The sequence below is a fragment of the Marmota marmota genome, unplaced genomic scaffold (assembly GCF_001458135.2).
Source record: "Marmota marmota marmota unplaced genomic scaffold, marMar, whole genome shotgun sequence".
NCBI classification, from domain to species: domain Eukaryota; kingdom Metazoa; phylum Chordata; class Mammalia; order Rodentia; family Sciuridae; genus Marmota; species Marmota marmota.
Genome location: NW_026000242.1, coordinates 15,577,095 through 15,594,968, shown reverse-complemented (window position 1 = coordinate 15,594,968; position 17,874 = coordinate 15,577,095). Strand labels below are relative to the sequence as shown.

Here is a 17,874-nt window from a genome sequence, read left to right as displayed (position 1 = left end):
TTCTCTTGGAATGGAATCTCCTGAAAATGAGATTACTGAACAAAGGATATCAGCCATTTATAAATTTCTCTGTAATACCAGAATGACTTTGAGGAATCTTGTAATTTTTACTCCCATCAAGAGTGTACCTCTGTATCCATATATCTGCTGATTAGGGTTTTGTCAGTATATGTTTGCCAGTCTCCCAGAATCATAGATTAAAAATGATTTTATGTGCATTTAAAAATGACTAATGAGGCTGGGCATATTTGTTCTTATTGACCATTTGTATTTCTTTTGAGTTAAACTGATCTTTCACAACATCATTTTTACTATTTTACTTCTTTGTTTAAAAATCATAGTATCATTATTTCTTACACTGATTTTCAAGACTCTTCAGAATTTTGCCCTAACCTGTTTTTCTAATTTAATTCTGTCCAGCAAGAGTCACTGTACTCAGTGAGGAATATTTACTCATTGATATAACTCATTCTATATTATTTTTCTTAGACTCATGTTAATAGTATCTTTATAACCCACTTGTAATAAAGTATCCCAGATTCTTCAGCATTTATCACTTTCCTCTTACTTGAATTCCCACAGTATCTGTTGTTTCTGCACTAGATTTAGTAGCAAATTATAGACTGTTTTGTTGTGTTATTTATCAAGCACCAACGATTTGCAAGGCCATGACTATATAGCTGTGAATGGAGTATGGTCTCTGTCCTTGTGAATTTGTGGTGTAATGATAATGCATCTATTTCTGCTTCTTTGCTTGTTAGTAAAATTGAACTTCTTTTCATCAGTATATATGAAGCACGTTTTCAGGTATGTAACTATATGTTCCTGAATTGACAGTGTAACTCAGTGGTAGAGTGCTTGCCTAGCATCCCAAGGCCTTGAGTTCAATTTCCAGTACTCATCTAACCTCCCCAAATTATATGTTCCCAACTGGACTATAGAATCATAGAGGGTGTGAACCGTTTTGGTTTTTTTTTTTCTATTTCTGAAATCCTTGAAACACTTAACTCAGTTCTGAACATGTAGGCATTACTAAATACATACATACTCTATTGGTATAGTTAAAAAAAAAAAGAAGTTGAAGGCTTTTCTTACATACCCAACCTCAAATTATAGCTCTAGTCCTTATGAACTAAGTGTGTAAAGTTTGCAAGTTATTTAGCCACTCTAAGCCTATGTCTACATAAATTAAATAGCTGTTTCATAAGGTGGTCGTGCTTGTTAAATTAGATAATAGATGTAAAGAATTTAGCCTTATGCCTAGTGTATAGTAAGCACTCATAAACCTACCTATAATAATTATTTAACCCTTCAAGCTGAAAACTACTTCAACACCTTTTATTTCCCTAATGCCTTTTATCTAAACAGTTACCAAGTTCTGTGTATTTTTCTTCAATATTTTGTCAGTTTATTCTTTTAATCCTCATTGTAATCCACAATAAGAAATACATTTTGTACTTCAGGTTACTGTTCTTTGTTCATTTGCACATAATCTGAAACAAAAGTTTTGTTGTTACAATGTGTGATGTGTTCTATTTTTTTTTTTTTTCCTGTTCTGTGTCATTTAAATAAATAAAAGTAAATAAACTGGTTACAGCCATTGAAACTGATTTCATGCTGGGCATAGTGGCATACTTCTGAGGCACTGTTTGTATTTCTTTTGTGAGGAGGCTGAGGAAAAAGGTTCCCAAGTTCAAGGCCAGCTTGAGCAACTTAGTAAGATCTGTCTCTAAAAAACAAAATGAATGAATAAAAAGGGCTGGGAGTATAGATCAGTGGTAGAGTGCTTGCTTAGCATGTTCTGAGCTATGGGCCAATTCTCAGCACCACCACAAAAAAAAAAAAAAAAAAAAAAAAAGAAAGAAAGCATGATTCCACAGCAAACAGTTTGAAACAGTGGTCGACATTTTTGGAATCTGAAAAATTTGGACTGACCAGGATAATATGCAAGGTGAAAATTTTCAGTGAAATAGAAAACAGATCAGAGACTGAGGCCTAAAATTTATTTAAATTGCAATTTTTCTTTGTCCTCCAGTAGTTACATACAGTTAGCTTTGCCCGTTCTCATTCAGGTTTTTCTGCAGAAGGGTAGGGGTGTTCACTTGTGCATATTCCAGAGCTAATATAGACTGGAGGAGCTTCCCACATTACAAGGCAAGAATTTCTCAACCATTTCAAGTCTATATTTTTTGGTAGGACAGAAATGAGATAGATACATGGATTAGAGAACCTTGAAGGAAAAACGCTTTTTTATTAAAGGAAAATTTTAAAACATTTTTTAAAATAGGAAGAATAGTGTAATTATGACTTATTAATTAAATTCAAATTAAGTAATTATCAACATTATATCGATTCCAAGAGGAATTTTTTGAGAGAGAGAAAGAGAATTTTTCAATATTTATTTTTTTTTTAGTTTTCGTCGGACACAACATCTTTGTTTGTATGTGGTGCTGAGGATCAAACCCGGGCCACACGCATGCCAGGCGAGCGCGCTACCGCTTGAGCCACATCCCCAGCCCCAAGAGAGGAATTTTTAACAAAGAATTTTAAGACAAAAATACTTACCCCCCCTAATACAGATAGATGTATCTCTTCTGAAAAACAGATAATCAGCCTTAAGATATCTTACTTCAGAACTCACAGCCTATTTTATTTGATCCCTTCAAGAGGAATAAGTAATTGCATAACAAGGAAGGAGCAGGAATAGTGTGGATATCTTTTGCTCCCTTTAGGGGATTTTTCCTGATGGCCTCCGAGAATTCTAGACACCATCTTACTTGAAGTATTTTACCAGTCTTTTGCACCTACTGCATACCACCTGCCTTCCTCTTGTGACACGGATCTGTAACAGTGACTTGAGGAGATGAGAATCTCATTATTTTTATCCTCTGTTTAAACCTTTCTTGGTTCTTTCTTTCCTAGCTGTAGAATAAAATCCCAAACCATAGGTTTTTGTTAATGTTTGTGGTTCCCTCCCTCCTTTCCCGACTTCTACTGTGTCTTCCCTTCCATGTGCACCTTCTTTTCCCTAGAATTCGCAGTTAATTTTAGGACTTATACTAATTTTTCAAGATCCAATTTAGATATTATCCTGTGGGAGCACTTTAGGTTTTCCTTTTCACCTTCAATTAGATAGTGATCTTTTCCAGAACAGGGGTTATATCTTACTCTTTTGTGTCTTCTAAACATATCTTTGATGCCCACTCATGTGATAGGTATCCAGTAATAGTTTGTTAAATGAATGTCACTATATTTTAGAATCTAATTCTAGTATAGGTTCTCTCCAAATAGGATAAATTAATCAAAGGGTTTTTTTAATTTTGTTTTTGTATATTTTTAGTTTTTTCTCCCCTCCTTGGGGACTTTTGTTAAAATTTCTAAAGAGAACCTAAGTTCTATAGCATTATTCTTAGAGAGAAATATACTTTGGTAAACTAGGATAAAGTATCCATCCTCAATAATCCTATAATAAAGGTAAGTAAAATCTATTTTAGTTTACTTAATTTTTTTCTATTGAATAACATGGTTTATTTTGTGTGTTGGATAGATTAGTGCTATGAAAATTAGAGTAGCCATGACTAATTTTTACTGTGTTTCAGCTCATGGAATGCTGTGTAAATGCCCTGGTGACGTCATTTAAAGAGACTATCTTAGCAGAGTGCCAAGGCATGATCAAGCGAAATGAAACTGAAAGTAGGTAAAACATCACATAAAACTTTTCTGTGTTTAACTGCAAGGTCCCCTTTAATCTTTAGTTGCATTTCAGTCAGGTGCTATGGCACATGCCTATAATCCCAGCTACTTGGGAGGCTGAGACAGGAGGATCTCAAATTTGAGATCAGATTTGGCAATTTAGTGAGAACCTGTCTCAAAAACTAAAAAGGCAGGTTTGTAGCTCAGTGGTAGAAAGCCCCTGAGTTCAATCCCCAATACTGGAGATGTGGGTAGGGAGAAAGCTACTCATTGGCACAAGTGAAATGTTTGAATTTTATATGCCAGTATAAGTAAAGTAGGTGTGATCCATGTTGAACTCTCTATAATAAAGGATTTATACTTAGTGTTAATCAGTGCTGTTAAGGTTTTTGTGTCAATTAAGTGATATATAACAGGAAAAAGTGCTTTGTGAATTGAAAAATTATGAATACAGTTTTTTATTATCTCTACCATATTTCTTTTATAATTTTTACTACTTGTAATTTTTTAACCCTTTAATTATATGGCTATATATGTAGTAATACAACTACTTTATGAAATGTACTAGTCTTCTGTCTAAACTTCGGTACTTTTATGCTTTCTAAAATAAAAAATATTTTATCTCAGGTTGGGGATGTGGCTCAGTGGTAAAGTGCTTGCCTAGCATGTGTGAGGCCCTGAGTTCAATCTCCAGCACCACCACCAAAAAAAAAAAAAATGTCATGGGAGGTCAAATGGAATTGGGTTTTACAGTTTGTGATCACTTTTAATTAGATATTTTTTAATTTGTTTTAATTATTTATACATGACAGTAGAATGCACTTTAATACATCATATATAATGGAGTATAATTTCTCATTCTTCTGGTTGTACATGGTGTAGAATCACATCAGTCATATAGTTATATATGTACATAGGGTAATAATGTTTAATTATATTTTTTAAAAATAATTTTTGTCAAACTGAGAAGATAGATCAGGAAGTTATAATTACAACTCCTAACTAATTGTACTCACACAATACTATTACCTTTATAAACTTCTAATTAATATCTCTCCAAATTCTTATTACCACAGGCATTTCATTATGTAAATCAGAGAAAATTTATTCTAGTGAATAAAATAATTATATGAGTATGTTCTGTCCTTTCAGAGTTACATTTAATGTTTTCATTGATGGACAAAGTTCCTAATGGGATAGAGCCAATGTTGAAAGACTTGGAAGAACATATCATTAGTGCTGGATTGGCAGATATGGTAGCAGCTGCTGAAACTATTACTACTGTAAGTTTTCTCCAGTGGCAATGATAGAAGTATATCAAGATTATTTTTTAAATGCAGGATCAAGTATTTAAAATAATAATTGAAATGGCAAAATAGTAATATTGGAACACCTTTTATTTTTAAGAAAAAAATTTCCCTAGTTTTAAGACTATAGTCTTATATTAAAATTATATTTTCTCATTTTTGTATAATTATTTTCCTTTTAAAACTCAATTTTAAAAAGAAGGCCAGAAAGTAGAAAGGAGACTTAAGGACTGGGAAAAGACTAGAAAAATTGGGAATAGAAAGAAGTTGGGGAGAGAGTAATTAGGATAACATAATTAGGATAGAGGGACATGAACAATGTACAATATATGCATGTACAAAAATGTCACAGTGAATCCCATTATTAAACTCAGTTAAATGTAAAACATTTTTTTTTTTCAGGACTCTGAGAAATATGTTGAACAGTTGCTTACGCTATTCAATAGATTTAGTAAACTTGTCAAAGAAGCTTTTCAGGATGATCCACGATTTCTTACTGCAAGAGATAAGGTATCCATTTCTGTATATTGACATTTTATATTAAAAGTGCTTCTGTTTTAATTACTGCTTTGTTTTGTTTTGTTTCGCTTTTTGTTACCAGGGATTAAACCCAGGGATAATTAACCACTGAACCACATCCCAGACCCGTTTTTTAAAAACATTTTTTATTTTAATTAAGTTGCTCAGGACCTCACTAAATTGTTAAGGCTGGCTTTGAACTTACGATCCTCAGCCTCCCGAGCTGAGGGATTATAGGCATGCACCACTGTGCCTGGCATAATAAGCATTAATTATCATGCTATTAAATCTCAAACTAAAAACCTAGCAACTCTATTTTTTTCTTTAGTGAACATAGTGTATTTATTATATTTGGTTTGGTGATTTTTTGGTAAGCATTGGATATCCTTCTGAACAAGAACTTAGCTTAAAAATTATTCTCTTGGGCTGGGGATGTGGCTCAAGCAGTAGCGCGCTTGCCTGGCATGCGTGCGGCCTGGGTTCGATCCTCAGCACCACATACAAACAAAGATGTTGTGTCCGCCAATAACTAAAAATAAATAAATAAATAAATATTTTTTTAAAAAATTATTCTCTTCTTCATTTTTCCCAGGAATGTTGTCCTGTTTTTGAATATTGCTGATTATTGAATTCCTATTCATCTTTCCAAAGACTTAATTCAATGTATACTTCATCTGGAACTTCCTTGTTATACGCCACCTGTCTCCAGCTCATTACATGCAGAGTTGATTCTTCCATTCTTTGTCCTCTTATAAGACTCCTTCCAGAGTAATGTCACCTTTGTCTTTGCTTCCCAGGGAAGAATTTGCATAATGAACCATCTTTTCCCATCCTCACTAGCGTGGGGCAAAGATAATGAAACATCATATTGTCCTGAGAATACTTTTTAAATGTCATAAACCTATCATGAAAAATTGCTATTTGTTTTGTCCCCTCTTCAACTACCTTTTATTACTTTCCAAATTTGACTTTTTTCCTGTGACTCTGAAAGGACAATCAGCTTTCTCTAGTTGACTTTTTCCCTCACTCTTTGTTTGTTTTAGATAATTAAGAACATAATTAGGGAAATAATTAATGGAATGTGAAGGTGATGAGGTGATTTAAAGTCTTAAGTACTCTACAGAGGCTTTTGTGGTGAGCTTTAAATTGAGACTGAAAGGAATAAGTTTATGGGACTGACCAAGGGGCGAGTGTTGCAGCCAGATTAAACAGTAGATGCAAGGGCTTTAAGAAGGAAAATAACATATCATAATCCAGGAACAGCAGAAGTCATTGTGGCCAGAGTAGATGGGAGTGAAGGCGAGAATAGTAGGAAATGAAGTCACACAGGATCCCAGATCTTGTAAGGAGTTTGGTTTTTAGTGAGTAGGATGGGAAGTCATCAAAAGATTTTGAAGAGAGTCATAGGACCTGGCTTACATATTAACAGGACTACTGGGGAAATTTTTTAAAAAGTGAAGAAAGTCAATAGAAGCAGCAAGAACACGAGATAATCAAATAAATGATGTTGGAGACTTACAGTGATGGAGAGGTGGTCAAAAGTGGTTAATTTTTTTTTTAAATGCAAGTAATTTATTTGGAAAATTGAGGGAGCACAGGTGAAAACAGAAGATGATAGAAGGAACTGTAGCCAACAAAATTTTTTCTTTTTTGTCATATTTTTTGTCACATTTTTTCTTTTTTGTCATATCTGCAATGAGCAACTATAGCTTAATCCTGCAAGGAAACTTTGTGAAAGTTTTTAAAAACTGTGGGGTTTGAATTTGGGGTTCAAATTACCCCACCAAGAAAGTGTTGATTTTCTGGCATTTTCTAATCTGCACATATTTCCAGTTTTAGAAAAAACACCTTTAAGGTACAGATACAGATATGAACAATGGAAAAAGTCTGGGAATGTCAAAGAGAATTGGCAAAATGTGTTTCACTAGCTGTGTGGCTTGGGACTTAACGATAAAAGGGACAATAGCCTCTAAAAGTGACTTCTCAGAGATGCTTTGGCTGACCCCCACCCCCCAAACGCATGTCTTTAAATCATGTTCTTAGAGTGCTAATCTCTGTCCACACTGATGTTATGCCAGGCCATTGTCGTCTTACTAACTAACTCTAACATCCTATTGAGTTCTCAAATTTAATGTCTCTTTTCTTCCATCCTCCTCCTTTTCTCCCTCCTTTCCTCCCTCCCCACCTTCCTTCCTCTCATTTTTTAGTTGTGTATATTTAAGTTTAAACATGACATTGTGGGCTACATATAGACAGTAAAAAGTTGCTGAGTGAAGTTCAGTTAACATCCACTGTGTCACATGTTTTAATTTTTTAGTAGCAAAGGCAGCTAAAATGAATTCATTAGCCTGAGTCCTATATACAGTAATATGTTATTAGTTGTAATCCTTATGTTGTACATTGTTAGGTCTCTAAACTTGCTTATCCTGTATATCCACTGCTTTGTATTCTCTAACCTGCATTTCCCCATTTCCTCCCTGCTCTACTCCCCATTCCCATCTCTGATAACCATTGTTTGTTCTGTACCTTTGTATTTTTTAATTTACTTTTATTCTACATATACGTAAGATCATGCAAGATTTTTTTCTTTGTCTGGCTTATTTCACGTAGCATGTATTTTCCAGGTTTGTTCATGTTGTAGCAAATGACAAGATGTCACTCTTTTTAGGGCTGAATAATATTCCATTTTATATATGTACTATAGTTTCTTTATCCATTTATCCTTCAGTGGACACTTAGGTTGGTTGTTTTTATCTCTTGGCAATTGTGAATAATGCTACAAATAGCAAAGGAGTGCAGATATCTTTATAAAGTGGTGATGTAAAAAAATAAATTAATAAAATAGTGATTTTATTTCCTTTGAGTATATTCCCAGAGAAGGGATCACTGGGATTAAGATCATATTATGATAAAAGACTCTACAGGACTTGCTAATGAATTAAATGTGTAAGGTGATAGAGACCATTAAAGCATGGCATTCAGATTCATTAATCTGAATATTTAAAATAACATAATATGATGGGTAAGACTTTCAGAGAAATAAGTTTTGGGGATATGGTTGCAGAGAAATCAGACAGTCAGTTTTGAACAAATTAACTTTGAAATGTCTGTTAAGCATCCATGTGGAAATTTTGAGTTTAAGGGAGAGAGCAGAATTGGAAAAATAATTTTTTGCAGCTCCAGTATGTAGGCGATTTTTAAATCATTAATACTGCCTACAGTCACCAAAGTAATGAGTGAAGATTGAAAAGAGAATATGGCATTCTGATATTTAGTTGTTAGAAAAATGAAGAACCATCATTTATGCAGGAGGAAGGAGAATGACCAGGAGAGTGTAGTGTGCTTGAAAATGGGGGGGNGCCTTACATGCTAGGCAAGCACTCTACCACTGAGCCACAACTACAGCCCTGAAAAATGACATTTTTTTAAGGAAAAGTAATTAGAGTTTTTTTATTTTAATCTTTTCATTTTTTACTTTTTTGATCTACATAGGTTGAATAGTATTACAGTAGAAGACATCTGAGCCAGGTGCAGTGGTACACACCTGTAATCCCAACAATCTGAAAGGCTGAGAGGCAGGATGATCATGTTTGAGGGCAGCCTCAGCAACTTAGTAAGGGCCCTGTCTCAAAAGATATAAAAAGGGCTGGTGATATGACTCCATGATAAAGTGCCCCTGGGTTCAATCCCCAGTACCAAAACAAACCAAAAAACAACCCCAAAAAACAACCGAAGACATCTGAGTCATTTGTTGTATGATAGTAATTGACATGTGAAGGGCATAGGTCACATTCTCTTTTAGCAATTATGAAATATATGAAACATTATACTACATCTTTGTGATAACTATGTGTGATTATATAGATTTTCCTTACTCTCCTATACTCAAGTGTTTTTTTGTGAAAGATTCAAACTCAGAGTTAAGTTACTATAATTGCTTTACCAAATATATATCTCCCTACATACATCCATCAGTCAACTTCTTTTTTTTTTTTAAGTTGTAGATGGACACAATACTTTTGTTTTATTTATTTATTTTTATGTGGTGCTGAGGATCAAACCCAGTACCTCATATGTGCTAGGCAAGTGCTCTACCATTGAGCTACACCCCCTGCCCTCCATCAGACAACTTCTTAAATGAATTTCTAAAGAAGTTTCGTACATTGATAATCTTATTCCTTGAACACATTAGCATGAACTCATTAATTAAATTTGATATTTGTTTTGAGGTAAAATTTACATAGACATTTGCATATGTCTTAAGTGTATAATTGGGCCAAATTTAACAAATGCATACTCCTATTAAGATATACAGTATCTCCATCATCTTAGATCATTGCCTCATATCTATTCCCTGTAAGTCTCACCCTACTTCCTCTTAGAGGCAGCTGTTGGTCTAATTATTTCAGTATAGATAGGTTTTGTCTAATATAAGACTTCATATAAATGGAATCATACAATATGTGCTTTGTGTATATAAAACTTCTTTCATTCAGCATTGTCTGAGATTTTTCCATTTTTGAATGTAACAGTTTGTTTTCCAAAGAGATTGTACTGTTTTACACTTTCACCAACGAAGTGTGAAAGTGCCATTTGATCCTCATTCTCATCAGTGTTTTGATAATGTCATTTTAATCTTAGTCATTCCAGATGTATGTGGTTGTATCTCATTATAGATTTTTTTTTCACATTTTTAAAATTTTGTTTTTAGTTGTAGTTGGACACAATATCTATTTATTTTTATGTGGTGCTGAGGATCCAACCCAGTGCCTTACACATGTGAGGTAGGTGCTCGACCAATGAGCTACAGCCTCAGCCCTCATTATAGTTTTGATACCCCTCTCCCTCATGTTACTGATGTTAAGCAATTGTGTGTGTGTGTGTGTGTGTGTGTGTGTGTGTGTGTGTGTGTTTCTTTTTTTTGTTGTTGTTGTTGCTTTCTGTATCTTGGAAATCTTTTTCTGCTTCAACCCTAGGACATGAAGATGTTCTTTGTTTTCTTCTAGGAACTTTATAATTTAGCTTTTACAGTTACATCTAAGATCTATCTTAAATTAATGGTTGTGTATGTTGTAAGTTAGAGATTAAATTTCTTTTGTTTACTTTTTGTTTACCATATGGTTAGTAAGTGGCTTCAGACCATTTATTGAAAAGACTTTCCATTCCCCAATACATTACCTTTCCGTAAAAACCTTAGGTGACTTTAAAATGGTCATCCATTTCTGGGCTTTCTGTTCAGTTCCAGTGATTTATTTGGGTTCTTTAGGCTATTATCACATAATCATGATTAGTATAGTTCTATAGTAAATCTTGAATCTAGGTGGTATAATTTTTTTCTCCCCCCACCCCAATTCATTCCCAGTTCATGAAGGATTTGCCTTTCTTTCTGGTCTTTGTAGCTTTTATGGTTTACTTTTTAATAATGTTTATAATATCTGGTATCATTATGTTGGCCTCATAAGGATTGGAAGTTACTCTCTCCTGTATGTTCTGAAAGAGTTAGTGTAATTGGTATTACTTCTTCCTTAAATGTCTGGTAGAATTCGTAAGTAAAACCATTTGGGCCTGAAGTTTTCTAGTGGAAAGTTTTTTTTAATATGAGTTCAATTTCTTTAGTAGATAAAAGGTCTTCAGATTTTGCAGTTAATCTAGTTATTTGGTTAAGTTAGATTTTCAGGGAATTTACTCATTTCTTCCTAGTTGTCAACTGTGTATATATGCATAAAGTCATAACTACTGTGCCCTTATTATCTGTTTCTCATAGCAAATACTGAAAATACTGTTTCTAGAATCATTTGAGAGTAAATTGTTTATCATTCAGTATATTAGTGTAAACATAATCACAAAACAACTTCCAGAATCAGGAAATTATGATACATACTGCAGTGTAATCGTCAGACCCATTTAAATTTCATGAATTGACCATAAATGTTTTTTCAGCAAAGATATTCAATACAGAATTATGTGTTGTTTTTATGTTGTCATATTTCTTTGATCTTTTTTGGTCAGAAACCAGCTCTTTCTTTGACTCTTGTAACCTTATCCTTTTGAAGAATACAGGCCAGTTTTTTATAGTGTTCCTTAGGTCGTGTTAATCTGATGGTTCCTATAAATGAGATTCAGGTTTGCATCTTTGGCAGAAGTAAAATTTTGTGCCAGGCATAGTAGTGCATCTCTGTAATCCCAGAGACTCAGAAGGCCAAGGCAAGAGGATCTCAAGTTTGACTCCAGCCTCAGCAACTTACAAGGCCCTAAGCAACTTAGTGAGACCCTGTTTCAAAGTTTAAAAAGCTAGGGATGTGCGGATGTGACTCAGTGGTGAAGCACCCCTGGGTTAAATCTCTAATACCCAAACAAACAAAAAAAAAAAAGTGAAACTTTGTTCTTATCTGAAGGAACATGATTTGTTTTACTCTACTACTGGACTTTACTTTGGTCACTTCATTAAGTTGATATGTATTGGATCTTCCTGCTGCAAAGGTACTCTTTTTTCTCTTTATATTTTTGGGTAGTACTTTAAAACTATGTAAAGATTCCATTCCTTAGAGGTACTATGGATTAGACAGAGGGGACTGAAGGGCGGGGAGGAGCAATGGATAAAGGAATGATGGTAGCATTAATGAATTGGACATTATTACCCTATGTGCATATATGATTACACAACCTGTATAACTCTACATCATAAACAACCAGAAGAATGAGAAGTTATACTCCATTTATGTATGATGTGTCAAAATACATTCTCCTGTCATATATGACTAACTAGAACAAATAAAAAAAATATACAAACCAAAATAAAAGATTCCATTCCTCATCAGATTTTTCATTTGTACAGTGATTTATCATATTAGTAGGGACTTATTTCCTATTTTGTTCAGTGGATTACAATTGATAGCCCTATATTTGGATTTTCAAATTATCCTAGATTTCTGTTGACTGCCTTTCTTATATATACATAACATTTCCATGTATCTTTGCATCTTTGGAAGTGTTGGATTTTATCCTGAATGTGTAATGATATGTTGCACAGAATGGTTCCTGTTAGGTTGTTTGAACTGTCCTGATTGTTCTGCCAGAAAGTGCAGATTTCAATCTGAATTTTAGCTTCCCTGCAGGTGGCATTGATAGGATTTCCTCAAAGCAAAATTGTCTACTTTTTGGAAATTTAACCAGTACCATTACTTTCTTCAAAGTGTAACTTTATTTAGAGATTTACCTATAGTGGATCACTATTCACTGTCTTCATGGCAGTTGTTTATTGGGAAGAAAAAAAAATCTCCAGAGTTTATAATTGCTTCCTGGAGGAAGATTGGTATAATGCAAGTTTTCTGCTCATTCTCAAGTTGAACTTTTTCCTTGTTCTTTTTAAAAATTTATTGAAGCAACTTTAAACAAGTTAAAAATAGACATTTTAAGTTTTAAACTGAACAATTTTGTGGCATTTAGTACAATCACAATATTGTACAACCATCATCTCTATTTAGTTCCAAAATATTTCTAACACTCTCAAGTAAAACACTTTCCAGAGCAATTTCTTCCATTCTGCCGTCATACCAGCCCCTGGAAACCACTGATCTGCATTCTGTCTCTATGGATATTTTGTGTAAATGAAGTTACACAATATGTGACCTTGTGTCTAGCTTCTTTCATTTATCATTTGGGTTTTTTTTTTTTTGTATTTATTTTTTTTTAGTTGTAGTTGGACCCAGTACCTTTATTTCATTCACTTATTTTTATGCGGTGCTGAGGATCGAACCCAGGGTCCTGAGCATGCTAGGCAAGTGCTCTACTGCTGAGCCACATCCCAGCCCCGTATCATTGTTTTCAAGAGCTCTCCCTCCAAACATGTATTGGTACTTCATTCCCTTGTTTGACTAAATAATATTGTGGTATGTTTATAACATGGTTTAGACCATAATTTTTTTTCCTCCTATCCCATGGATATTTGGGGTGTTTTCCCCTTCTGTGAATTTTGAGTAATGTTGCTTAGAAACATGAGTATCGTGTGCATGCACTTCTTGAATACTTCTGTTGGGTATATATCTCTGAGTGGAATTAATGAGTTCATATGGGAATTCTATATTTAACTTTTTGAGGAACTGCCATACTGTTTTTCATAGGAATGTTTAAACAGTTCAGTCACTATCAGTAATGTATAAGGAGTCTGGTGGTTAGAATTGCATTTCCCTAATACCAACTAATGATTTTAAGCATCTTTTTATGTGCTTGTAGGTATTTTGGCATCAAATCCTTATTGATAGATAATTTGCAAATATTTTTTTGGGTTCTATAGTTAATTGTCTTTTCCTGCACAAAAGCTTTTCTTTCATCTTCCTTTTCTCTGTGCTGGATATTGAACCCAGGACTTTATTCATGGTGGGCAAATAATCTGCTGAGCTACACCATCAGCCTGTTGTACAAAAGCTTTCAATGAAATCCTATTTTCTACTGTACAATTTTTTTTTTGTTGCTTTTGCTTATGCTTTCATATCTAAGAGTTCATTCCTAAATCCAGGTTTATGAAGATTCATCTTTACATTTCTAAGATTTTTTTGGTTTAGGTCTAGCCAAGTGTGGTGGTGCACTCCTGTAATTCCAGCGACTCAGGAGACTGAGGTGGAAGGATTGCCAAGTTCAAGGCCAGCATCAGTAATTTAATGAGGCCTAAAGCATCATAGTGAGACTCTGTCATAAACATAAAAAAAGAGAGCTGAGGATATGGCTAAGTGGTTAAGCACTCCTGGGTTCAATCCATGGTACCAAAGCAGCGGGTGGCAGTGGTAGAGAGAGAAATAAATATTATATATATTGATATAGATCTATCTATATATGTATGTGTGTGTGTATATATATATATCTCCTCTTTATTTTGCATGTGGATATTAAGTTGTCCCTGCATCCATTGAATGGTCTTAGCCCTATTACCATGAATCAGTTTGCCATGGATTTATGTTTGTTTCTGTATGCTTAATTTAATTCCTATAGTCTATATGTCTGTCCTTATGCTGGTACCACTCTGTTTTGTTACTATAGCATTGTTAGTAAGCTTTTAAATCAGGACATGTGAATGCTCCACCTTCCCCACCCCCAAATGTTTTGGCTATTTGAGTTCTCTTTCAATTCCACATGAATTTGTGGATTGGTTTTTCCATTTTGTAGGGAAAAAAAAAAAAGGCTCCTGGAATTTTGATAGGAAATGCATTGAATTGGTAGCTTATGTTGGGTACTGTTAACATCTTAATTTTATGTCTCTCAGACCATGAAAATGTGATGTCATTTTGTTTATTTAGGTCTTCTTTTATTTCTTTCAGATTATTTGTTGCTGGTATATAAAAATATAAATGATTTAAATGTTATTTTGTACTATACAGTTTTCCTAAATTCATTTATTAGCCCTAATGGCTTTTTTATGGGTTCTTTTAGATTTTCTATACACAAGGTCATGACATCTGAAAATAGGTACTTTAACCACTTCCTTTCCAATTCAGATGTCTTCTGTTTCTTTTTCTTGCTCAATTGCTCTTACTAGAAATTCTGGTACAGCGATGAATGTCAATGGTGAATTCAGGTATCCTTATCTTTTTCTTGGTTTTAGGGGATTTGTTCTCAGTTGTGCTCACCATTATGATATAAGCTGTAAGTTTTTTTATAATCTCATTATTTTTAATAGTACCATGGCATTCTGTCTGGTGGGTGTGCCCTTGTTTATTTAAGTAATCCTGCACCTATTTCTAATGGTTTGCTTCTACCTTTAATGCAACAGAGGAATAATATTGTACAGTTGTCATTTTACATATGTGAACCTGTGTCTTCAAGATAGTTTCCCAAAAGTGAGGATTGCTGAATTCTCTGTATTTTCAGATTCTGAGATTACCATATCTTTTAGCTCCAGATTAAAGTAAAAAATTTCTGTGGAGCAAAATGAATATCAGTAGCTGACCCAGATAGCAGAACATAGGTATTGTGGCTTTCAGAGGTAGGGGAGGTGATGTTCTAGGAGAATAAACTTTTACTAGCTTTCAGGTTATTTGGGTGACTCACTTCTGAGAAGTGAAAAACCAGTGCTGCCACTGATAACAACTAGAATGATTACGTAAATACAGAAAATAGTAATTTTAATGTTATCAAAGAGCTGCAGAAGCAGCTGTGATGAAAGGATTGAAATTTAACAGAAGGTAAGAAAACCTGTTAGAGGTTAACTGAGAATTTGAACTGTTTCCTTAAAGAGAAATAGTACGTGAAAATGAAGGTTTGGCCCAGACTGAGCAATGCTTCTGGAGGGCAATAGAGAGATTTGGTGGTCACACAGGACTGAAGAGACAAAACCCGGTGGAACCTTAATTGAAAACCAAGGAGGAACATTCCTTAAATTCAGGGGCTAACCAGAGGTAGACAGATTGTTAGCAGGAACTGCAACTCGACCTTGAACCAGCCCTGTTCCTAACTGGATTAAAGTGGTCACCCCCTTCCCATAGCAGTTGGATTATCACAGGAGTTCATGCCTGACCTTGGCATCTGCACTGCAAAAGATTTGAAAAGATGGATATCCAATTATCATATTATTAGTGGGATATGCCTATGTTGAGGATTACAGAAAGATTTTCCTAGAGAATGAATATATTATGTGTGGATACTTTCAAGGAAATCAGTTCCTAATCTTGAACTTCTGTGTCAACTTTTTTCTAAAACTGAGCTCTGATGGAACTATCATATAGCAGTTTTTCTTTTCTACTTGTTCCACAATTAGCCCTCCATACTTTGTAAAGAAAGGAATACCTCTTGTCCTTCATACCATAGTGTTTTGCCTGTGGATAGAAAAGCCTCCAGATTGCCTAAGAAGGTATTTGCCATGTGGTACTGATGTATAGAAAATGAATTTCTAATGAGTTAGCTATCAGAGCCTTTGCAAGTTTGGTAGTTTATAATTAGTCATTATTGAAAATATGAATTGTTAAAATTAAATTTTAATGTTAGGTCAACATTATTTTTTTAAGCAAATGACTGGGGAAAAAATTGATGTCATAAGAAAAATTTATTCTAGTCCCATCTGCTTGCTTACATGATGAAGATTTTTCAGAACAAAGACATTATTAAAATAAGTAGAAATAGAATTGATGCTGATTCATAATTGGTAAGAAAAAGCTGGGCGTGGTGACATAGACCTGTAATCCCAATGATAGGGGAAGCTGACATAGGAGAAACACAAGTTCGAGGCCAGCTTCAGTAAATGAGTGAGACCCTGTTTCAAAAAAATTAAAAAGGTCTGGAGGTGTGGCTTGGTGATAGAACACCCATGGGCCTGGGTTCAATCCCCATCATTCCCCCACCCACAAAAAAGGCATAATTGGGAGAAGATACAATTTAATTCATCAAATTAAGAGGGAGGCTAGTGTTGTGGCTCAGTGATAGAGCACTTTCCTGGGTGAGGCCCTGGGTTTGATCCTTAGCACTGCATATAAGTAAATAAATAAAAAATAAATAAAAATAAAGCTACATAAAAAGATCCATTGACAACTAAAAAAATTTATTTTGGGTTTGATCCTCCGCACTATACAGAGATAGATAGATCGATCGATCAGTTGGTCCATTGACAACTAAAAAAAATTATTTAAAAAAAAAAAAAAAGTCTACTTATCCAGGGACTAAGGATGTATCTGAGTGATACAACTCTTGCCCAGCATGTATGAGGCCCTGAGTTTCATTCCCCACATTCTCCAGGGAGCTTTCCTACCAAGCTACATCTTCACCCCTTATTTTTTTATTTTGAGATAGGGCCTCACTAAGTTGCTGAGGCTGCCCTTGAAGTGCGACGATCCACCTGCCTCAGCCTCCTGAGTCACTGGGATTACAGGCAAAATATTTCTTTTAATTAAAAAAAATTAAAAGAGTTGATGTATCCAGTAAAAATAGACATTTGCATACATTTTATGTTTATGTACACACAATATAATTTTGGTTTTTGATGATATATATATACTGATAATAATATAGATCACTCAATCCTTGAAAATAACACTTGAATTTTGTATGCACGAGAAATTTTAAAATGTTGAATTTGTTTACTTACAAATGTTGTTTAAGAAGTAGAATAAAGAATAAATGCAAGGCTGGAGCTGTAGCTCAGTGGTAAAGTGCTTGCCTCACATGTGTAAGGCACTGGGTTTGAGCCTCAGTACCACAAACACACAGTATCTTTACTTATTTTTATCTACAAATAAATAAATATTTTTTTAAAAAAGAATAAATGCAAGACTTCAAGCATGAAAGTATGATACTGGTTTTCAAATTTCCTCAGAAAAGGGAAATATATAAATTTTTCATTGTTTAGGAGAAATTTGGCTTTAGAAAAATTGGC

General features: G+C 34.2%; 1 protein-coding gene across 1 annotated transcript in view; it reads left to right on the top strand.

The window, feature by feature from the left end:
* Positions 1 to 17,874, top strand: part of Cul5 (cullin 5) — an 83,824-nt gene that overhangs the window by 52,324 nt on the left and 13,626 nt on the right. Inside the window, exons 8-11 of the mRNA XM_048795616.1 lie at positions 3,600 to 3,693; positions 4,846 to 4,976; positions 5,403 to 5,510; positions 15,008 to 15,087. Coding sequence (XP_048651573.1) covers positions 3,600 to 3,693; positions 4,846 to 4,976; positions 5,403 to 5,510; positions 15,008 to 15,087 — 413 coding nt within the window. The remainder of the gene's footprint in view (positions 1 to 3,599; positions 3,694 to 4,845; positions 4,977 to 5,402; positions 5,511 to 15,007; positions 15,088 to 17,874) is intronic.